This window comes from Opisthocomus hoazin, chromosome 16, assembly GCF_030867145.1.
Source record: "Opisthocomus hoazin isolate bOpiHoa1 chromosome 16, bOpiHoa1.hap1, whole genome shotgun sequence".
Lineage (NCBI taxonomy): Eukaryota > Metazoa > Chordata > Aves > Opisthocomiformes > Opisthocomidae > Opisthocomus > Opisthocomus hoazin.
This window is the reverse complement of record NC_134429.1, coordinates 17,720,698-17,745,169: the sequence shown is the minus strand read 5'-3', so window position 1 is coordinate 17,745,169 and position 24,472 is coordinate 17,720,698. Positions and strand designations below refer to the sequence as shown.

General features: G+C 44.7%; 1 protein-coding gene across 3 annotated transcripts in view; it reads right to left on the bottom strand.

Moving 5' to 3' along the window:
• Positions 1–24,472, bottom strand: part of RERE (arginine-glutamic acid dipeptide repeats) — a 250,854-nt gene that overhangs the window by 54,675 nt on the left and 171,707 nt on the right. For all 3 annotated transcript variants that reach the window (XM_075437109.1, XM_075437111.1, XM_075437112.1), the window contains one exon: positions 1,574–1,654. In XM_075437109.1, coding sequence (XP_075293224.1) covers positions 1,574–1,654 — 81 coding nt within the window. The remainder of the gene's footprint in view (positions 1–1,573; positions 1,655–24,472) is intronic.

Here is a 24,472-nt window from a genome sequence, read left to right as displayed (position 1 = left end):
GCCTGACATCCAAGTTCAAACATCGAAGTCAAGCAGTACAGACAGGGTCAGACACCCGCCCCCAGCTCTCAGTTCGTCAGCTTTTTTTTTTCCTTTCTCCTGCAAACTATTGTTCTCTATCAAAAAGACACATTTTGTATTCACAAGCAAAATTCATACTGGCTGTAATTCAAACTTCAGAAGAGTCCTTTTGCCTCTCAGCAAGTTTTACCATCAGCAGAAATAATTTCTAAAGTAAACTCCGATTTCTTCTGAATACATTGCTAGGAGATATTCTACAGAAAAGCGGCAGGACTGCTTAAGCTGGCTATGTGCTGGATTTCTCAGATGTTGCTAAGAAGCATACTATTTTGGCATTCCTTCTCGGCTGTCAGCTTTCCTACACCGGTCCTTCATGCCTCAAAATCCAACCGAATACTAAAGCAAAGTCTACCCACACTTGATCGGTAATTAAGTTTTCCCATCATGCTCAACAGAACCAGCGAGCACACACTCCGACGGAGGCACTCCAGGCACCACTCCATCCTCCCCTTTCCAGCTGACTTACGCGGTGTCACTCCGCACCAATGACAGATTGCGATGGCACAGCATCGTCTCCCAAGAACATCTCGGAAGAGAATGGAAGTGTCCTACAGTACGTGATAGGTTTTAAAGTATTTTTACAGTAATGTTCTTTCCCACTGAACATCCAAATTCCACACACACAGAAGTCTAAACAACCAGTTACGCTTTAAATAAATATTTTGCTGATCACGAACACCTTGCTGGAAAACAGCCTAACTCAGTTTTCATTGATTTATCTCCCTTCTAAATTCAGAACAAACATGCAAACCGCCTTCCAAAACCACCCTCCCAGCAGTTAAAACAACACCTGCAGAACAGAAACTGAAGCTTCTACAGAAGCTCAGCAATTAGGACTAATGGAAAAGTAACTGGATTCCCAAGGCTTCCCAAACCCTCTTCCCTCTGAAGAAGTCAACCCCTCCTCCCTGTCCATCCTCCTCCCAAGCACTTGCCAGGATTTTCAGCAGAATGACAGCTGGGTAAGCTCTGTGAAGTTCAGCAGAGTAATCAGCCGCGCCTCGATTCAGAAACCGAAGTTCCAGGCTCTGCTGTCCACGCTTCAGGCACGTGAAGAGTTAAACACAACCAGCGAATTCTGCAGGTCGCAGGAGCAGCCGGCGCATACCTCAGTCTTCCAGATTCAATTAGATTTTGTTTTGGTTTAGGCTTTCTTTAATTACCCACTGCCATTTGAGCCCAACTGGGTGACATAAATGTATTATCCCATCATCATGTCAGAATTTAAAATTAGATTTGGTCTCCATAAATAATACACTTCATCCAACCTCGGTGACTCCGTCCGGCAATGACGACTATTTTATGTAACACCTTTCACCCACTGAGAGCTGAAAACTGCCCTAAAAATTCCAGCTACCTTTGCTGGCTGGGGATTTCTCTTCCATTTATCTGCGGAGAATTCAGTTCGGGGGGAAAAGGAAGCAGTTTCGTAAGCTCAGAGGCTGAAGCAGCAAGAGGAAAAGCAAATTACAGAACGCGCAAATGTACTTACGGTCTCCTTATTCGGAAGCAACTCCTTTCGGATCCTGAAGAAGTTCTTGCCGTACTGCCTCAACCCCTTGATAAAACGCTTCTGCGATAAAAGATAACGAAAATAGCATGTCAGCAGCACGGAAAAAAAAAAAAAAAAAAAAAAAAAAAGAAGAAAAATCTTGTTAATCAGCACAACAGCCACACAGTGTTCCCAGCTTCAGGGCTGGCGAGAGAGGGAAGCGTCCACCTCCACGGCAGCTGGAAGCAGGGGGGAAGAGGCTTTGGAAAGAGACGGAAAAATTCAAACCACATTCCCTCCTGCGTCAAACTTCCATCGCCCGCAGCCTCTCGCCAGCCGGCACCGCCGCCAGCCCTGCCCCGCACGCCCGTCCCCAAGCCCGCTTCCCCGCCAAGCCGCCGGGACACACGCACCGCTGGCGCCCGGGGAGCAGAGCCGCGCTGCGGGGCCGCCGCCGCCGCCGCTCCCCAGCCCTCAAGGGCCGCCAGAACCCGCCGCTCCCCCCTCAGCGCTGCCTCCTCTGGCCCCGCAGCCGCCCGCGGGGCCGGGGCAGGGCTGCGGCCGGGCGGGCGGCGAGGCGGGCGGCGCGGGGCGGAGGGGCCGGGCGGGAGGCGGCGGCCCAGCATGTGACCGCGGCGGGGCTGGGCGGCGCGGCACCCGCGGGGCGCGCCGCAAAAGGCGGCCTGGATCGGCGGGCGCGCACCGGCCCGGCAGAGCCCCGCCAGATCAGCCGGGCCCCGGGGGCTCTGCGGGCTCGCTGGCCCCCGCACACCCCTACCCCCCCGGAGCGGTACCGGGGGATCAGGCCCGCACCCAGGGAGCCCTGCTCGGAAGGGGCAGCCCTGAGGGCTTTTTCCTCTGACGAGCACACAGGTACAACCGCTGGCAAACACCAGATTCCGCCCGGAAAACCCACGAGGGGGGCCGAGTACCCAGGCCCTGACATTCGGGGGGACACACGACGCAAGCGTTAATAATTCCCTAAAAAGAAGCACACCTCAAGCTGGGTTAACGCATTTTGGGACCGCAGCCTTCCTCTGAACACCTACATAGAAGAGGCGGGCAGGTGATGGGAGGCTGCCATGTCGTGAAGCCGATACAGAAGCCCCAAAAGGCTGTTTCGCTACTGAAAGTGCCCTGCGCGCCTCACCAGCTCCCACCACAACGCTGAATACGAGTAAGCGGTCTCTCTGGAGCCTCCCGCATATTATTTCGCGGATCTATCCTTACCTAACCCTGACCCTCCGAACCAGCAAGACTGCTGGGGTTCGCCAAGACGCTGCCTCGGGGCACGCAGACAGGAATGAACCACCAGTTCCATCTGCCTGGAGCTCCCGTCCCTTCCAGTATATGGATTTCCTGATGCCCACCTGCTCCTCTCGACCCAGCGAACGGAGCACTGGGAGCTTCCGAGTGCAGCGACGGGGGTGCTCAGGCTCCTGAACAAGGAAAATGTTACCACAGCAAGGTGCCAGCCCCCCATTCGCAGGCAGGAGTCACACAAATATCAACAGAGCGAGATACTGAGACCACCTACAAGGTGCAGCTGGTCACTGCCGCGCACGCCTGCCTCGCACTCCCTACCGCGCGAATGACCAGGAACGTCCATCGCCCCGAGCACGATGCTGGTCGCTCCCCGGGCACCACACGCACCCCTCTGCTGCCTTGTGCTTCTGGGCAAGAAAAGACAGTGGCAGCGGCAAGGAGGCAAACAAAACGTGCCCTCAGACCACTCCCAACACCCCAAGATGTTGAATTCCTGTCTGCACCTTATTACAACGCATGAAAATCAACTAAAAAAATAAAATCAAGAAATGTTTAACACCAGGCAATCCAAAAGGAAGTCGGATTCTCAACGGTGCAGCTCAGTTGCTGGCTTTGACACTACTGCCCTGCGGACCACATCAGAGGTATGGTGCTTTTACAGCATCAGTTAACAGAGCACATATAGGAAAACGCGAATTAAAAAGGTGTAGGGGAATACGCAGACACCAGAGCTGGAACACTCCGACCATGGATTAAAAAAGCCCAAGGAAACAGGAGAGCAATCTGGTCCACTGCGTAAAACAAGAAGCCCTGATTCCTTATTCCTCATTTTGCCAAAGACTTACTGTGGTGTATGTGAATTCTCAGGGGACCATTTTATTTATTTTTAAAGATTCCTTTTAACCAAACTATTTTACATTTGTTTTGTGTTGTGATTCCACTCTGTATTAAAAAAGCCTATGACAAACTGTTTTCCTTTGAACTCCTGAGATGTCAAAAAGCCCTGCTGGAAACGTAAGCCTAGCATATAGCCCATCTCAGTAACAGAATTAAAGGGAGCTTGAAATGCTGTTCCGAATTTCCAAATGGGAACGAAGTCAATTCTTCTGGCATTCTGAAATTCTGGCCAATTATGCTGTCACCGTTATCAGTGCCACACAGAATTATCATTAGGCCATCGTGGCAGTGCAAGATATCCAACTGTAAAATAGTTGTGTGCCTCTACTGAAAGGCAAGAGAAAGCAACTTGATACACAAAGAACAACAAAGCACATAAAAATTAGCCTCAGAAACTCAGACAGATGTTCTAAAGCTTCATAAAATGTTCAAGGTTTTTTAAAACCTTTTCTTTCTTAAATTTTCCTTCCTGTTCTAGTCTTCCATTAATCCAGGCATCATGTCCAGTTCTCCCTTAGCCTGCAGCAAGAACAGCTACTTCCTCCAAGTCAAGCACAACAGAGACCTGTAAATGCTTTTAAATATACAAGAACTCAATAGCTGCACGCCAAGTCAGATATGACCTGTTGCTCTCCAGCATCTCATAAAACAGACTGCATAACACAGTTTAAATTCTCTCCTCTGCACAAATGACATGCAACGACTTTTATGTCTGCATTTTAATGGTGCAGGAGATGTTGCACTACTCACAGAAGGCATCTGAAAATGACAGCTGCTGAATTAAAATAGTCTTACAATACAGGGCTGGTAGAACAATGAGGCTTAAACCTGTGAATGCACAAGAAAAGTTTTCATAAAAAGTGGAAGTGGCTCTAGAGCATAATGGCTTAATTTTTAAAAGCACAGAATTTTGATTTTTAAGATAAACATTTCCATTTTACCACTTACGTTTAACTTTAAAACATTATTTATGGCAAGGTTCTGTCAGCATTGTTTGTCCTGTTCACCACAGACAAACTGCAACACGTTTTTAAAAAATGCTATCGATAATTGTTGCTGTGAAGTGGCGTTAGGAAATGCCCTGGCTTGCTAGGTCAGTCAGTGCTGACAGACCACACAGTTCTGTTTTACGGAGTGGTTACCATGGCTATCGACCAGCCACGACACCAGATCTCCTAATACCATTTTATAATTCGAGCTTCCCCAATGAGATGCATTAGATTCTGCAGTATCCTGCTACAATGTGTAAACAGGGAGCTATAAATAACCAAGGAAGAACAAGGAACAAGCATGTTAATGTTTGCATATGTGTTACTTGCAGGTCCCATATTTTACCCGAAGAAACAAATACCATGACAAGATACACAAAGCCATTATGTTCCGGCTAACAGAGCTCAGATGGCATGTTTATCAATGGGATGATAATGCCATTGCAAAGCTGTAGTTAAGGTTATGCGTCAGGGTTTCTATTATCAGGAGATTACAGCTTGGCAGGAAAAATTTGCTGCTGCTGCATGCTGAAAATCCGCACCCTGGGTTTTAACTGGGAACTCAGGTTCCCTGTTCAGTCGTCGTCTTCACTGCACAAATTTAAACTAAAGCTGTTTCTAAAAGCATGCAAGAATAACATCTAGTACAAAATAACCTGCTTAATCTACTTAAGAATTTCAAACTGAAACCTCAGGGGCTTCGGAAAGGCAGGACGACTCTGGTAGAGCTCTGAATTCAGAACGGCTACTGATGTCTCCTCTGAGGTGATGCTTCCATCAGGTTTAGATCAAATGTATTTCCTCTAAGAAAATCCATGTGCTCTTTCACTCCCCTCCCATGACTTCCACCTGGCTAATTAGCGAAGAGCATGTTGTAATGCAATATATTTACAAACACACAAACACAGAGCCTTTTCTGCTCCTTCTTAATCCAGGATATAAGGACTTATTTTCTCAAACTTTCTGGGGAAAAAAAAAAAAAAAAAATTCCTCTTTATACCATGTCCAAGAACAGCAAGTTCTTCTCGCAACCTTTTCCTTAATTATGAGCATATAAAAATGGAAGATTTTGCTATCATGAAAATAGTAGGTACAGTGCAGGTTTTTAAAGGCCCAAGGTTTTCTAGGCAGAGGCCAGCTGAAATTGTCACCATCTTCCGTATTTAATATGCCTTTAGGTTTTATAATAAATCTGGTAGGAAAATTTACATGATTTTAATAGTTAGCAGCAAATAAACACTAAATGCATATAAGCATCTTTATCTTTTTAAATTTCACAAGATGAAAAATTATGGCAGTTCTGAAAAGCAAATGAGATCTGGTTATATCTGCAAAACTTCTGTTAAATGTGCAGCACGTTTATAGATTGCCCCAAACGATTTTTTACCACGCAGATGTTCTATATGCGCAGTAGCTGAAATTCAGTGCACGGAGTACATTTTATTAAAAGCTTGGCTGAGTTTTAACATTATATTTTGCCTATGGGTATACAGTGCAAATAAAGGCATTTGCCAATAACGTTAAATGATAGAGACTGTCCTCTAGAAGCAGAAGTATCCTGACAGGTTCCTGAAGAAGACACAGTTGTTCTGTAAGCCAAAGAAGTCCAGTGTCTCTCACAGAAACATAACTTGACTCACAACTTTTCTTCCACCAAACTATACCTGGCTGCAGCAGAAAATGATGCTAGTATTTATTGTATCTTTACCTCAAAGGAATTCTACACGCTCAGTAACGGACAGGACTAAGTACCGCTCAGTAATTCCATCAAGGGCAAAGAGAGGTACTTTTAACTTGGAGAAAATGCAGCTGTCACCCACATCCAAGCAATTCTCAGCACCCACCTAACCACTGCAGACACAGCACGCCTGTTTAACTCTTTCCACATGCTGCTTTGTTCCCTGAATGCTCCGACCCGAAGTCCAGTGGCCCCAGGAGGCTGCACCGGCAGGGACCGGGGCCGGGAAGCTGCAGGCAGAGGTGGATGTGCCCCTGCCGTGCCCCATCGCCGGCCCGCCTGAGCTGGTGGGCTTCTGTCCGTCCTGCCCTCTCCAGCAGCCCAGACTGGGGACTGACAGCTCGGCTAAAGCTGGGGAAAAACACCACTTTCTGGCACTGAATCCAGGAAGGCTGCCTGATGGGAAGCAGGAGGAGAGATGGACAGGTCTTCTGTTCAGAGCAGGGTAGCCAAAGGCTTCCATGGCACACTTTTAAGACGCACAGATTGCCAGCTGCAGAGCAGAGAAAGCTACAAAAGAGAAGAGGGGAAAAGACCCTTTCCTAGGGGTTACAGGAGAGGGCAGAAGGGAGAAACGTTCCACAGACATCTCCTCGCCCAAGAACCCTCCTCAGAGCAACTCACCATGAGCAAGGATTGGTCCCAAGGTAAGAGAATATTCTAGGTTACAGCAGTAGTGGCAGAATGAGGAACAACCACGAAGACTCAATGAAGTTCACCTGAAACCTTTGTAAAAATACATTTAAAAAACCAGTCCACCAGGAAAGAGGAACTGTCAAGAAAAATCTGCAGTCAGGCCTCTGCCATGTTCCTCTAACGTGCCCTGCTGCTGGGAGAACAGGATATCCTTCAACCTCGTCTGAACTTCATTTTATTGCTTCCTGTCACTACCGTAACTCTGCTTAATGTTTTTCCGTTTTAATTTTGAAGTAGCAAGCGATTTTACCCTTAGCATTGGATACTTGTGCTGTTGTGTGTTCCATCAGTTAACAGCAAGCTTGCAAAAATCACCTAGCTGGCAAACTTGCTTCAGAGCACAACACCGTAAGCCTGCCCTCAGCATCTCTGCGTGTTGTTCCACAGACCTTGGCGTGGTATCAGAGATGCGTGCAGACCTCAGGCACACAAGCAGCAGTAGTAGATCTTTGCAGCAATATCTGCGTTCCCACTGTTCCCTCCCGCGTTATCTGCCTTTAGCCTACAGCATCTCAGATGCTCTCAGGATAAGTTTACTGCTCTGTCCCATCTCTAACCACAGCTCCTCTTTGTTTGCACTTGCAGGAAGGGAGGGCTGGCACCAGCTGCCATTTAGAGTCTCCTCCTGGGGAGGCTGCACCGAAGCACAGGTCGTGATTTGAAGGACCTTATTCTCTTCTCTGCCACCTCCACGCAAAGGTCTGAGAAATTGTTCAGGCAGTCTGACAGCTGCTTGAGGACGTCTGCAACCACTTACCGCAAGTCTCTGCTGCAAGAGACCTCTGTTGTAGGGGGATGCCTGTGCTTCGATAACCACTGCCACCATACACACAAGCTCTTTCATCATCTGTTTGGCTTGCAGAAAGTTGTGGAGTAACAGCCAGTGAAGATGCTTCGCTGTGCTCAGTGCACCGTACGCTGCACCAGCCAGCTAGGACAGTGAAGCAGGCCAGCAATGAACGCCAGCCAGCCCCTGCCACGCCAGCTCTGCCTGGTTCATCACAGACTTACAAGTTTTTAAGTACCCGATTTTGAGACAAGTTTGTGCGTTGCTTTTGTCTGTTTTGTTAACAGTCCCCTGGATGACTGTAAACACGTAAACATTTCTTAGGTTGTGCCACAAACATGTTTCCAGATTTCCAGTCCAAGAGAGAAGGCACCCGTGCAGGTGATCATTTTGCAGAGCAAGACTGGAAGAGAATAATCCTATAGATGTACGTGGGTGGGTGTGCAGATAGCTTTTTCTGATTGAAAGCTTCCCTTACCTCAAAAACATACTTAAGTTGTTGCTTCATTCAGCAGGTTGTGACCTTAGTTCAAAATACATACTAAAACCAAATTCAGCTTTAACAGATACTGGTCTGTTTATTTTTCTTGTCTATTTATTTTAATGAAATAATTCTATTGCGTCAAGACAAAACTGCCCTCTAACTTTAGTGGTATTTTGAAAATAAAATCTTTTTTCACCAAGCCCTCTTACTCAAAGACATGGAAAACCAACAGTCTTTTGATGGTATTCACTAGATACCAATCTATATTAAAAGGCATTAATGTTCTCACAGGATATTCAGAGGAGCTCTTCAGAGCGCATTGCTGGTCATCCACACGTGATAAAAATCTTCTACTCCTCAGGCCATATGCCTGCAAGATCAAGTATCCTCTATAAACAGACTGACAAGAAATAGAGCAGCTGAAAGGCTTAAAGGTGCCGAACAATTCGCTTTCCCTCCCAATCGGATCGCTTTGTCTTCCTGAAAAATTACACTGAAAAATTAAACCCTGCCTCAGACTGTAAGGGATTCATCACCAAAGCACGCCACAGATGCAGGGAGACGCACGACATCCATGAGAGCCTGCGTTCCGCATAGCCGTGGCCATACGCAGACGGAAAGTCATTAAGCAGACTCCCTCGAGGGAATGCCAGAAGATCCTGAAACGATAATGATCGCCCTTCCATGGTGCTGCGCTGTTGGCTTTTGTTTTGAACAATAGATCTCCCATGGTACCTCTCGCCCGCTGAAAATATTGGTATTAAGTGAGCATGAGCACAGCTGTGTGTAAATTACATATATAAACAGATTAGATTTGTATATTTATACTGGATGCAAACACATTAATAGCACATTTGCATACACAGTTGGCTAAATGAGATTGCATGCGGAGCAGGATTACTAGTTACAAACACATTTATTTAGAATTTTCAATAAAGTATTTATACTGCCATTCAAGAGGTCAAAGTGGATTCATCATCCTTTCTCTCCCTTCACCTTCTCACAAGCAGGCAGAAATGCTCCTGTCAACATGCCTTCCGCATCTTCCCAATCCCTCACCACAGCCGTTCTGGAAAAAGGACCCACGAGCTGGCAGAAGAAACTGAACCGGGGCGCTTACCTAAAGGTTAGCCAGATTGCCTTCAGTTTAGCTCATTGATGGGGATGCTTTAAGGTGAGATAAGAGTTCTACATTTGACCACTGCATGTACTACTGCCTAAATGCCAGTTTACAAAACTCTTCCTTCGCTTCTCTGTTTAATGCCAGGGATCAATGCAGACATCTGTATGACAGGCAACACGCTGTTCCAGGGTGACACAACAGCTCTCCGACATTTCCAAAGCTGGGGGAGAACTCGACTATTCCTTCACCCCAGGCTTTGAGCTGTCAGGACGCTGCTAGCCTTACGTGCTAACCCCAGCTTTATCTCACCATCAGTATTTTAATAGAGCTATTTTTATAAAGAGAGAGATTTCAGGTTCACCTGAGGCAGCACGCAAAGCTTCAATTCACTTTCTGCATTGTACCTGTTTCTGCGCGAGAGCCTAGACAAGACAGACAAAACAAAACAGCAAAAAAAAAAAAAATCAATTACATCTAAACGAGGAGCCTTTATTTTTGCTCTAATTGTGCCCTCTGATTATCAGCTCTGGGTGCTTTCAGCTACTGCTCCCAAGCCAGCCAGTGGGTCTCCCTCGCCTTCACGCTTCACGTCGGTTCCTGTTCAAAGGTCCAGTCCTGCCTCTCGGGTTCGCCGCGCTCGCAGCCCCGCCGATAAATCATCTCCCAACCTGCTCTTGGAAACGCAGTGGCCGCGGAGCGATGGCTCCGGCCCGGGTTGCCAAGCAACCTGCGCAAGAGGGATGTCTGAGAACCGCTGACAAATAGCCAAGCGGCTGCAACAACAGATTTCTCTCTGTCAAAAACCGTGTTTGGGAGAAGTGCCTCCCCCGCCTCTGCCCTCTGCAAAACACTGCGTGATTGTAAAATCAAAATCAAAAGGCCATTGTAATGAACACACACTTCCTGCTCAATTACTAATTGTTAAAGAGCTGCGGGGAGGCTGCGATCACACAGCGTATGGCAACAGAAATGTGATCCGGTAAACGAGATAAAGTCAACAGCACGCCAAGAAACCTGATCTGAGAACTGCCTGCAGTGGCACATCAGAAGCTGATGCGCAGATCAAAAAAAGGGGCTGGATATTAAAGCTGCAGCGGGAGGAAAAAAGAAAACCTGACTTTACCCTTCCTGAGCTCTAGCAGGGGTATTTGATAAACAACCTTTACTCTTTGGAAAAACAATCTGTGGGTTATTACTAGCATTATTCTCCATCATAACACTACTGCACTTGCCTGGCCCCACATTTGAACAGAAAGATGAAGCGGCAGGGACAGATGAGCACCCTGCTTTGAAGACTGCTCAGTTTGCAAGCCACTTTCCTCTCACAACGTCAGGGCAGGCAGAAGTGGCATTCATTTTTGCAAACCGGGTCTGGAGCACTCGCCCCAGTGGCAGTGCCCAGAGGGCTGAGCTGCAGGAACATCTTCCCAAGAGCAACAAGTCCCCAACCTCCCGAAGGCTGGAAAGGCACAACCCGCGGGACTCGGCAGCCCTCTCCTCCCAGCAGCAGCGCAGGCAGGCAGTTCTAGTTAACACGCAGGCAAGCATTTCCTTATTCTACTGGACTCAATCACTTCCACCAGTAAGAAACTGGGTTGGCTAACTTGCCCACATTTCTATTTCAATGCCCATGGCAGACCTTCTGCTGACGGACACCAGGGTCCACCTATGCAGGCACAACAGGCAGCTCCAGGACCGTGGAACACCCAGGCGCTCACAAAGCCTCCCCGAGACATTTGCTCTTCTGTGGTCTTCAGGAGGCAAACCCCACCGCACAGGTCCATAAAGGGGGTTTCACACGGTGAGTCTAAGGCTCTCCCCTTCTGTGGGCACCAAACTTAAACACCACCAAACTGGAGACTGCCTTCACTGACAAAAAAAAGCTTTCTAGTTATATACATTATCTGATGATTGCTCTCTCCTGTAATTAAGTTTCTCAGTGCTGCAAACAAAGCTAAAATAATTTGAGTGTGTTTTTACATAAAATGTGTCTTCTGAAAAACCATTTAAGAGTTAAAGAGAACAAAGGTCTGGCACATTTGTGACCCAGAGACGCAAAACAATATGCTGTTGCCAAGAGACAACGGAAAGCTTTTGATTATACTTCAGATTGCCTTTTTCTGTACACAAAGAGATTCATTTCTGATTATTTTAAACTGCTGTTAAATTGCTAGTATACAAAAAGCCTTCTTGCAGATCAAAACTAAAGAGCAAGCAAAAAGAGAAAGCTGGACAGCATGTTCCTTCTCAAGGACATACTTCCTTTCCCATATGACATCTGAAAGTATCTCCCTTTAACAGAGCTAAGTAGGAGAAATTCAGCACTTAACCTGCAAACTTCAAGCTAAAAAAAAAAAAGCTATTTCCTTTTCATTTCTCAAACTCATGCTCACCCAAACTTGGTAAAAATGCGTTTTGTAAAAAAATAATTCAGAGCTCCAATTGTTGTTGGCTTTTTTTTGAATAGGATGAAACTAGCTGAAGTATAGAACCCAAAGGCACAGACCAAAATACATATAAGCAGCATATGTAATATGAACCAAAATAGAAAAGCAGCACTTGTGGAATATAAACAATGCCCTGCTACAGCACCTTTCCTCCAAAGGAATGGTTCTCATGCATCAGTTTGCAATATCAACCTTCCTCTTCCTCACATACGCTGAATCTCAAATACCTGTACCAAGAGCTGCAATGCCGGTGTATTCGTAAAGTTATGAACATTTCCTTGAATAATGGCAACACCAGAATGTGCATCACCTCCCGCAGGGCTGGAGATGTGCCTTATGTTTCCTCACCTGTACTGGGCAGAAACAAGCCAAGAGGTAAATCCCATCTATTAGCCTCCCTCTGAATTTCATTCTCCTCATACTGTTTTTCCCAAGAGCCGGATTTTTACTCAACTTACAATACTGTAGGGAAGATCGCTCTGCCCACTACACAAAGCAGATCTCCATTAAATCATCAATACTAAAATGCCCGTTCCAGGCAACACCGCGGGTGGGTGAGCACAGCTACACCCCCGCCCCCCACCCACCAGCCCCAGTTCCACAAGACCAGGCCGCAAGGCCAATAACTAACACGGGGGTTAACATAAAACACGCTTCCACTTCACCTCTTTCCTTACACATCAGAACATTTCCATTTTCTCCATCTTTTTCCCCAGAAAATTTTCTTTTTGTTACACAGGTCCTACCAAGTTCTGAAAATACACCTCCGTGTACTCAAGTTGAACGCTCTTACGCAGGCCTGAAGTTGTTCTCTTTCGCTGTGACATTTTTCGTCCTTTCAGCCAATTTGTCACGCTGAGCAGAAGAAAGCCGCGCTCAGACTACTTGAAATCTACTGTACGATCCTTTCAAGACTCGAACACAGTATTTCTCGTGGAAGTTCCCTATTGCAGAAACACTGTTCCACTGGGATTTCAACCATTATTGTCAATTATTCTGAAGACGATTTCTGCCGTCAAACAGTGACTTTATGCAAATGACAGAAGGAAACAAATAAAACCACTTCAAGAGCTCCCATACTTTAGAGTAATGAACAAATCCAAGAATAATGAGACAAAACGGTGACAAGAATCCCCAAGGAAATTATACGTGCCGAGAGGCTAGTATTTCTGTAGGTGACTCCGCCAAGCAAATCATTACAGAGCAGGGCTGCTCACGGCAGCAGGTGCCCAGGTTTGAGTTCGAGCACCAAGATACAAATCCCAGTTTGTGACCCTTCCTAAACTGACCTAAGGCAACCTCTGCAAACCCCGTGAATTTCTCTCAGGATAAGTCTGCCACTGACTGCAGCGCAGTGAAGAGATACCCGAGAGCGCAGATCCGTGTGTAAGAAATACTAGGGATACAAAAATCAAATTCCAGGCTAGGAGACATGTCCTCAGCAAGAGACCTTTCCTGGAGCAAGCAGCAAGCAAGCTTCCTCCTGTGACAGGAGTTCTTCATCCTGCCAAGCTGTTCACAAGACAAACAGGGTGTTCTGATACATTTCAAGAATTTCATACTTTCAGTTACAGAGAAATGAAAATTTAGTAATTCCCATTTTCACCATGATACAGTATCAGAAATCCTTGAACACTTCAGACCAAAAGGAGCATATTCAGAACACTGCAAGTTCTATACAGCTCTTTAGAAAGTTCAGTCTCCAAAGCTTCATAATTTAAGATTTTTTACCGTGTTTTCTTTCTTCCACCAAGGTTTTTCTTACAAGAAAATTCTGCCACCCATAGCCAGATGAGAAACCGCAGGGGGACCTAGGTCTGTAATCCTCTCTCCACTGAAAGAGTGGATTTCAGCCCGTGAGCAAACCCCTCACCTCCCTCTTCAGACGTGGGCTGGGCCAGCAGCGAGAGATTTTGTGTCTGTGACTGTGACTCGTAAGCTCTGAAGGCTAAGGCCAAAGATATTAAAACACTACTTGTGATACTGTGCACTGTTTAGAAGATGGGGGACAGTCTAAGGAGGAGAGCAATCTCCAAATAGTGACAGACTGACATCCTCTGACGCTGCCTAAGAACTGAACACCCAAATTTGGCCATTCAAGTACCTTAATAAGTTCTTCATTCCAGTTGCGTAGCCCAGGCTGGCCCGGCTATGTGGCAGTTCCTAGGACGGGTGGCAGCACTTACAATTTACAAGACTCCATATTGAAATCACATAGTGTAGTCTTCTCCTTAAAGAAAGAAGTAGAAAGGCCCAACCTTTTCCAGGACTTTGGCTGATTGGTAATTACAGACTGTCTTCATGGCCTTATATTTAAAAGAATCAGAATGTAACACACAGCACCAATGCTGTCCTAAAACTAAGACTGTAATCTGTCAGCTACTGCCAGCGTGGGTACAAGCGGCACCCCGAGCACCAAAATCAGCACGAAGACTGCTTATAACAAAGCAGATAAAAGGGCAGCTAAGCTTGGTAATTATAATTTTAATTTTTAATAATTATATTATTTTTGTTATTTTTAACCAGTAAGCCCCACTGCACAAGGTTTCAGTTCCTTGCAAGCTCCTGTCGTGACCCCACACCACAACCCTCGCTGTCCAGTTATCCACTGTATTTTGGTCCGAAGAACGTAAGGTTTCAGTCAAGTGAATGATGCCCGTCAGCAATGCAGCCATCCAGTTACTGAGGAAGATGTTGGCTCCCATGTGATCTTGGCAGCAACATAGAAAAGTAGTTTTAAAAAGAATCAGGTGATTTGTAAGTTCCCTTTTCTTTTGCGTAAGGGGATCTGAACAAAAACATTGGGGGGGGGGGGGGGGCAAATGGTGCCATATGTCAAAAAAGCAACCCACAAATAAAAGAGGAAGGAAAAAAAGATCAGAAAATGAAGGAGCAGAAATGCATCTTGAAGAAAGGCAAACACTGGCAAAGGAAGCTTGAAAGGTAGATATTTGGGGGGAGGCAGGCAAGGGGGCAGTGGTGCCGAGACGATGGAATGACCTCCCCAGACACGCAGAACCGGACAGTCTCTTCCCCAAGAGATAGATGAAATACGCACCCTGATAAAACAGAGGGGTGCCCTCTTTCGCTGGCCCTAATTTGTAACAAATGGAATGTCTGAGCATTTGAAGTTATTCTGGTGCAGCGGAGGGTAATACGCTGTGATGCTTGTTTATTAGCTCCTCTAAATGCATAAGCCCCTGTCTGACCAATCTCCCCATGCAGCCTAAAAGCTATATAAATCTGAGCAGATAGTATGAAAAAGGGGGGGTGGGGAGGGGAGGAAAGGAAGGAAAGGGACAAAACAATAAGAAAAAACATGGTGGATCACGCACAAGCGGGTAGCGGAAGAAGTGAGATACCAAGAGGCCAGTAAAAGCAGAGGCAAACCCACAAACCCAGAAGCTACGTGCACTTTGAGCCTTCACCACGATGTATTCGAAACCACAAGGTGCATGCACATACAAAAGCATTGGACAAGGAGCACACCGTTTTTAAATGCACCCTCCTGAGCGCAGATCAACACACCACCTCTTTTACACAACACTTCAACAAGGAGGAAGGAAGAGAAGCCCTCACCACACGATAGCGGAAGAGAAGCTCTGCAGAAGCCCAGGCAGTATTTACAAGCTGCGTCGGGGTTCATCTGCGTCAACTATGTAAACTTTTAAAAAGGTTAAAAGTGAAGTTACTCGGCTACGATGAAATGGAAAACGTTCTTCTTCTAAGGTGGCATTTCCACACTCAAATCTCAGTTTCCCTCCCGATCACACGAAAGCCCTCCCGGCTGCAGTGTACGCAACGCAGAGCCAGACTGGGAAATCCAGCTCTGCAGCTCTAGCCGACTTCCTCGCTACTAGCAGGTACTCAGTATCTCTCTGGATCAAGCCCTTATTTGCTGCCAAATTCTTTTTAAGGCAGCATAATCATTAGCTTTACTGGCACTGTTACCCTCGTAACTAATTAGGAATCTTGGATGGATGCAGAAAATGATTAATATTTAGTCACTACGCCTCTACTACAGAAGAAACCTATTATCAAACAAGTGACACCTCCACAAACTTAAATTAAATAATGGCTCCCACAGAGGATTCGGAGCCACTGACAGAACGGCAAGTGATTTAAGTACCATAAAGCTGAGCAACTGGTGATGGATTGCAGTTTTTTCACTCGCTCTGTTACAGCCTGTAATAGAACAAATGATCATTTTTCAGCCTAATTGAATATGGCCGCCCTGCTTATACAGAAAAGGAGACAAAGCTATATAATTTGCTTCATTAAAATGCATTTTTATGTCATCTGAAAGATTAAAAAAAATCGGTGCTGTTGATAGGGAAGATTAGAGAAATAAAATTTATCATGCAAACAGAACTTGCAAATGAGGTATATTCTGGCATTCATACTGCTCACGCTTGTGCACGAAAGATAAGTCCTGAGCGCTAAAGCACACAGAGCATCCACATTGTGACAGTAATCAAAGTTTCTCAAATAAGAATTATGTCACTACCCCAATTTGAAGCAGCATTTTGTCATCTCCTGCGGCGCTGGCCACTGGGCCATACAAAATAATTCTCAGACAAGCTGTCAGGCGGAACCGCGGAGAATCCAGTGACATTCAAAAGGTTTGGAAAAAACTAATTTCTTTCATAATTATTAGAAAAATCAAAATACCTGTTAAAAAGCCTTTTCCAACATTAAAATCAAAGCTTCAAGCAAGAGTGCTGCGTTTCAAATACAACCGTAATTACACTGAAGCTTTCCGAGATGGCACGTTCTGGTACTCTCAACCCTCCACAAGCCAGGAGACAAACCCAGCTGGCTGTTCTTCCTCTCCTCTCCCCGCTCCAGCTTTCATTGCCTGGAGATGCTAGGAAGAGATCTAGGAAGCTAGCTGGCTGTTTAAAACTAGTTACCATTTGACATTGGAAAACAAATTTCTTCTCTTCCATATTCCTAGCTTGGCCAAGAAAGCTTCTCCACGGAGCATCGCTTCTGCTGGCAACAACCATCTGCTCCCGGCTGCTGCCGCGGCACCGCAACGGAGAGCTTGGCTTGGCCCAAGTGCAAAGGCACACACTGAGCTCCACGCTGTCTTCTGACTAAAATACTCTCACCTGGTTCCAGGTCTGCTCATTCTTGAGCCTCTTTGACCTACACCCTCTAAAGCTAAGGTCCCCCTCTCTTTAGGGGGGATTTAGCCTTTAGCCTTAGGATCTCCCCTCTTCAGCCTGAGCTGACAGCCTCCGTCTTCCAACAGAACCAAAGTCAAGGCTCAGACAGAGATCCAAACTATCAGTTGGAAAAAAACTTGCAGGGGAAAACAACAACAACAAAAAAAATCAACTGTCATCTTGCTGAGTTGGAGACAACACTGTAATCTGCCTCTGCACTTGCTTTGTTGTAGGTGTTTTTTTGTGTTTTCAAAACAAATCTTGTTAGTAACAGCAAACTGCCATTTCCCATGGTTTGACAGCAAACAATTCTTTCAAAACAAAACAGCGATTTGCCATATCAGGTAATCCATTCCTGTGCTCTGTGTACTTAATAAAGTGTAATTCTGACATAAGTATTCCAAAACAAAACACTTTTACCTATATCAGCGTAGATTAAGCCAAAATTACTTCGAAAGATGCTGGAGATTTCTATCTGAACATGGGAAAATATCAAAGCAATTCACCATGATTGATTCCTATATAATTGCACTTTTACATATTAAGGAGGTAAGGATCCTGTAGACTAATTTAAATTTCTTAACACCTGCAAGACAGATAAATTCAACCAAGCTACTGAAATGACAGGACTATTGAAAACTGGGTGTTGCTATGATTACAAGCCAATAAACCAGTCACCCCTCCTTAACCATTAGAGAAGGAGAACCTAAATTGAAATCACACTATTTACAGCATTTCCAAAACAAACAAAACAATCTTAAAAAAATCCCAGAGCGCTAACCAACATTTCTTATATTGAAATTATAAAATTGTCTTCAAAAGCATAAACAAACTCACCCAATCCTAGATGTTGGTGTGGGAATAACGTACACCAAGGAGCATGAGCCAGAAATCTATCTAAGGCCATTTATTACATTTGCATTCAGGACAGGAAGCAAACTGTGAAATGTATCTTATTAACACTATCAGTCTTTTAAAAAGTCAACCGTCATACTGTTAACAAATACAGATTATCTTCCCAAAAATTTCCAAATTCTGAAATTCAATTATGTACACAGAAATCGAGAGTAAATAGGGCAAGATAGCTTTGATACACAGTATCTTCCTAAAATTAAATCAAGATGCGCTCCCCCTCCCCCCCAAAGACAGATACAGGCGAGAAAAGTTTTAAAATTATCACAAGAGCCCAGCACTTGCAAGCCCTCACTTGGTTCTGCTTGCTATGGCAGAAGCATTAACCCTAGAAACGCCCCGAATTTCGATCCCTGCGCTCTCCGGCTGCTCTTACTGTTCCAATGTCATGACTCAGTTCCCTTCTGGAGAAGAACAGGACACGGGATGGTGTTATATTTAAACCAGATTCCGGCTCTCTTAGCAGATAAAATCTGAATAAAAGGTCAGAGTATTGCAGAGAGCAGCCGCCCCAGTGACCAGAACATTATCTGACGGGAGGAGGCAGACCGACCAGTCCGCGCAGGGGATCAGCACGCTCGGTTTGTTCTCTTCCCCGGCACAAGGCCAGGGTGGGCAGCCTTTGTTTCAGCTGCAACACTGCTGAGCTGCACAGCTCGCGCTTCTATACATAGAACTTGTAAGATATACACCAACATTAAAACCGACTCCAGCTCGGTTGCTAAGGAACTGCGAAGGACAGCTTTTTGGCCCTCTTCATTTATAACGTAACCACTCTGCCCGACGGGAGAACGAATGCAATCTCTCCAGTCCCCCAGTGCCTCGTTCTCCTTTTCCAACGAACACAGCGAGCTGACGGGGAACGCTAGGAAGCGTAAGTGATCTCCATTTTTAAGATGCCCTTGAAAATGAGATGAAAAACATGGTTTCAACAATCAACCGCTGTCTGATTTATTAATCTTTCAAGCAGCAGATTCCTTCCCCTTGGCAACAGTGAAGTGTGTATGTGCTTCTGTCTCTCTCTTACAAACCTTTTTCTAAAAGCAAAACAAAACACCAGCTTCTGAAAGCACCCACAAATTATCCAGTTTATACTGGAGTGAGACTTGGAGTTTAGAGTTGAGCTTCCGTCCCCACACAGAAATAGCCTTCTAAGCTGTGGCAACCGGCCAGGGTAAATATTTGTTGTATTATTTTTTGGGATCAGCAATATGGTAAGTGCTTAACAGATAAAAATATTCCACGTGAAGGCAGAAAGACGATGAATCAAGAAACATATGGCGGTTAAACAAAGCAAATCAAAAAAATGATATTGTTAAGAATAAGACTAACTTATCTGGCAGCTGTGGGAAGATCGAGATTAGCAAAAGCAGTGAAATTGCCCATTTTGAAGCCAAGGTCACTGACAGGATTTATAGATTTATCCCTGAAGGCAGCCTTTGCTGAACATGAAATGCCGAAATAATTTTTTTTTTTGATCTGCTTCCCCCACCCCATTTGGGCTATCTCATTTGCTGGAGGCTTTTACAATTCATTCCTTTTCACAGCTGGTTAAACAATGGAATCTTTCTGCAAACTAAAAGGACAAAATTGATTGCCCTACACAAACTTTTCTGCACGTATAATTGATTTTTAATTCACTGTCTTATTTCCAAAAGGACTTGACAATAAACTCAGTGCTGTATGTGCAATATTGATCCCTTTAAACAAGCGCCTGGATCAAAGACTGATGCAAGTTAATCACAGTCAAAAAGATTGTTATCGTTTGTCTAGAAACCTGTGTTTAAACTAACTTCACCTTTTCTGGCCATATTACACCGTGTATTTTCTAGCTGTACTCTACCTTATAATTTTGTAAACCTGTCAAATCCTAAGTAACTGTCATTTTTATGCAACTTTTAAATAACAACTTTTTTCCCCCAAGCAGAATCATTTCATCCTTCATCGGTTGCGTTTTACTGTGAGGACTGATGGTTCTTTTACACTGCAAATTCTTAGAATAAGCTACAGACAAGACTGTACGTTCCCACTCTTTCTTAAACTTAAATCTTATTATTCTTTAAACAAAGCTCATAGCAGACCATGGCAATTTGCGTTCGGTGGCTTTTTTTATCTCAATGCTCAGTTAATTCTCAGCTGTTACTGATTAACACACTTGCAAATGGCATCAGATGGCTCGCTTTGTAAAGTCCAGAAAATGTTGATTTAGTAGGGGCTGTCATCCTACTATGAAGCTGTAATGTTTAGTTTTTGTGGATAAAAAAATTAAAACTAAGCAGTCACTGGTATCTTCACCTTCTAAGCCCCCCCAAGTACTCAAATGCAGCCCTGCAACACCAGCCCACTTTTCAAATGTCCCTTGACAATTTCCCCCCCCGACTATTCCAGAGGCTCCGCTTCAGTTTTGCTATGAATTACATTTTCTATAGCTGCCACATAAACAGTAAATAAAATTCATGGTATTTTTGCCCCAGTAAGCAGCTCTGTCCTCCAGGATATCTGCAAAGCCTGGTTTCAAAGGAGTGAGCGATGAAAACAATGTTTTTGTGAGCAGATACTCCACAAAGGGCAGAAGAGAGACATTTGAAGATGATTCCAGGCAAAGAAGCCAAGCAAATAAGTCTGTGTGTTCTGCATAAGTAATTCCCTGACCAGCTACACTGGATTACAAATACTTGCAAACATGGTAGGGAATTAGTTTGCACTATCTTGTCACTTTTGGCAGAAGGATCTCCACTTGTGTTTTATGACAAATGAGCTTTAAGCTGAAGCCAGGTGTGGGTATTTTAAAATTTATGAACTTGTAAATCCATGTACATGGCCAATTAAGGTTTATCACCAGCAAGGATTAACTATCCCTGCACATAAATTTAAGAGGTTGTTTGAATCTAGGTTGTTTACCTCAACTACTCTACATCAAAAGCAACGTAAAATATTTAAAGGGCAGCATATTTCATGATAAAAGCTCGTTATCAGGGACGTCAGTGTGTCATTGACAGTTCTGCATGGAGATGCACAAGTAAAAAAAAAAAAACAAACTTCTTCCTAAGGAACATTTCACTATTTCTTTTTGAGAATTTAATCTCTCTGAAAAGATGGGACCAAGTGTAGAAGAAAAAGGAGGAAATGCCCAAGAAATAACGCAAAATTACTCTTTCACCCAGATTCTCTTTAACTTTGGAAGATGCAGCCCTGAATTTCAAAGGTGGTTCAATCAGCCTCGCCGGTGTTCTTCATAATCAACATTTGAATGCTAATTGGGAGCACGATTCCGTGCAGCAAAAGCATCTCTGTGCAATAAACTGCAACACAGCAGCAGTGAACTCTGCCTTCAGCTAGCATGCATAAGTAAACAGAATTAATAACCACCCAAGTGTGGACGGGTGACTTAATCTGTTTCGATTAGATGCAGCTCAGCCTGAGGCCTTTGTGTTATTTAAAATGTGTTCATCATGTTTAATTAAAACCCTAATAAACTAGAGGTTCTTTTAGTTCTGATTTGTATTTCTCTCTTCTGTAAGCCCTATTGATTTTGTTCGTACTTTTGATAAAAAGGCAGAAAAAAGCACATTCTGAACAAAGAGAGAAAACGGGAAGATCGGATCAGCGGGGCTGTTACATGCAGAACAGGCCCAGTCCCTCCAACGTTTCCAACACACCAGGCACACCAGAATCGACAACCATTTCGCTGAATTAGCAAAACTGAAGTTGAACATTGTACCCTTTGTAAATGCTAGCCATTTGATGGGGTATTTATCTGAAATAGAAGTGTGCACAATAAGCTCATTTTTGAACCTGGAACAAGGGGTTTTTTAGGGTTAGAACTGTACTGAACATCACTGAAAGTATAAAAGCCATTTTGCAGAGAAGGTTTTGTCCCAGAACGGGTGGAAATTCTGTAAGGACAATTTTTCTCATTAAATATTTCTACTGAAACCACACCAGAAAATACGGGCGTTCAATTTAACCTAAACTGAAAGAAGCTAATGATCATCGTTCCAGATTTGGAACCTGTGGGAAGTAAGGCAGCATGTCATCAGGGCAAGCACCGGAGCACAGGCACTCACTTTCAGGTTTGTTGTACTTACTCCCCATAGACAACAAACTCTAAGTCTGCATGTTTCAAAACACCATTCCAATATCAGTTTTGAAGTATTTCCAACTGGAGAAGAATTGACCAGCACCATCTCATTCTTATTAGGGATTTCCAGTTCCTTGCATCAAAACTGCCTGTACTCTGTCGAAGATTAAAGCAGACGTTTTTAGAGGTGACACAGAGCTCGCTTCTCTCACTCTGACAATCCTTTGCTGATTTAGAGTGAAGCATCTTTGTTTTCTCAACGCGTTGAGACTAAGACAACTACTAACTACATCTTGCCCGTACTACAACCTACTGCTGCACAGAGAATGACAACGCCAGCGTTACAGAGACCAGGCACCACTGGGTCTTAGGGAGACTAGGAAAGCTGGCTGAAGAAGATGAAAGGAGAAAAGTGGTTACTCTGCAATTTCCTGTAAACTAAAGGTACCACATGGAGCTCATGTCCAATGCTCAGCCAGGACCCCTTCCCCAGCTACACTGACCCTGCCCTCGTAGCATCATGTCACACATCAGACGTGGCAGTCAGTGGTGGGAAACGCGTAAGAGGGCAATGCCACCGACTGTATCACAACAGAAGACTTCGCTCCAGGGCTTCTTCCAAAATAAAGCACCTTCTCCAAGCTGCACTGCTCCATTTGAGACTGCAAACAAGATTCCACACCAGGTGATGCCGCTGACCATCAGTCTATAGGGTGCGTGCTTAGGAAGTGCTTAAATATGGCATTATACGTGACAACTGCTCAACAAATTTGTCCACAGAAGTAAATTAATGAGCATGACAAGACAAACCAACCCTCCCCCACACCAAATCATTGCTGGAAATGGATGTTGTCAGGTGTAGCCCAAGCCTTCATAAACAGGAAACAGCTGCTGGCAGGGCTGCCTGTAGATGCATGAGCAAAGAAGTTTCTTTAGCCCCTTTTACCAGGCAGTGTGGAAGACTGGTTGTCACAGTATGCCTCTGAATTTACTTACTGGAATAAAAAAAGCTTCAGAAGTAACCACAAGTTCAGAAACATAAGGGAGACAACAAACCTCCATCTTCATCTTTACAGAGCATTCCATTTAATTCAACCACTGGGAAATTTTATCTTCTGCTTAATCTGATCTAAACCTCTGTAACCATATCACCAGCAGTAAAAATAACCTAACTTCCACCCTTTATTTTAATCACTTCTGATAGCTACAAAGCAGCTCTTACTTGACAGTTTGGTCACAAGCAACAAAGCTGTCTTAATTAACAAAAAATGATTTATCTTTGGGCAACAAACAGTCCACAGAAAAAAGTTAAAAGCCTTATAAATAAATAAATTTCCAATAAATCTGAGTTATTCATACAATCTTTTATCACAAATACAACTGAATACTACAGAGAGCTGTGCTGGACACAGCGTTGCTGTCATGTGCACAACAAAATCAACCACGTTCATCACCCCGCACAGTGGAAATGGAGTCAGTCCAAATCCTTGTGCAAGTAATCGACCAGCTTACAGAGGAGTTTTGACTTTGGGAAGTATCAAGTTTTAAGAATCAGTTTTGTACTGAGTGAGTTCTTTCCTTGCATCAGTGTGACCACCCTTCTACTTCATGGCTTTTGCCATCTGCCCAGCTACTCAACACTGCCACAGAGCTGCTCTCCCTCTGCTCTCCGTCCAGCCGCACAACCTTCCGTCTTCTGCAGCGGAACTCTGCTGACACCTTCCATCTTGAAAACCCAGCAGAAAATTAACTTCAGAGTAACAACGGTTTTGGGGTGCAGAGGCATGGCAGGGGGCAGAACATGACTACAGGATTAGAAAGGCAGGAATGGAAAACCTGAGACGCCAAAAGCCATGCTCTGCGTTATCCCAGTCAGTCACACACCACCAAACCTCTCTCGGTGAAGGCGGTTAACTAACCAGAGCTTTGGGCCTTATCTGCTATTTATCCAAGCTGCAAAAATTCAGTAGATACTTGCTGGGCCACAACAAGGGATTCATTCTAAGTCCAGCAGAAAGAGGAACATGGTCTGGACCTGGGTCTTCCACCTCCCTTGGAAGGGCCTCTTGGATTAGCAGCCAGCCACGTTACAGAGGCTTCCTCCTGCTCATCACTTGCCAGCAAGAGATGGGTGGGGCAGACGACACTTCATAAGGTTCTGGCCAAAATGTAATTGTTTTGGCCAGACTTTGGGTTTGACACATCAATGTTTTCTGAAAAATACTTTATCGTGGAGTTCCTACGCAGCTCTAGCACCCTATATATCAGGCAGAAACTCTTCCTCGGTTTCACAGAGCCAACAATAAGC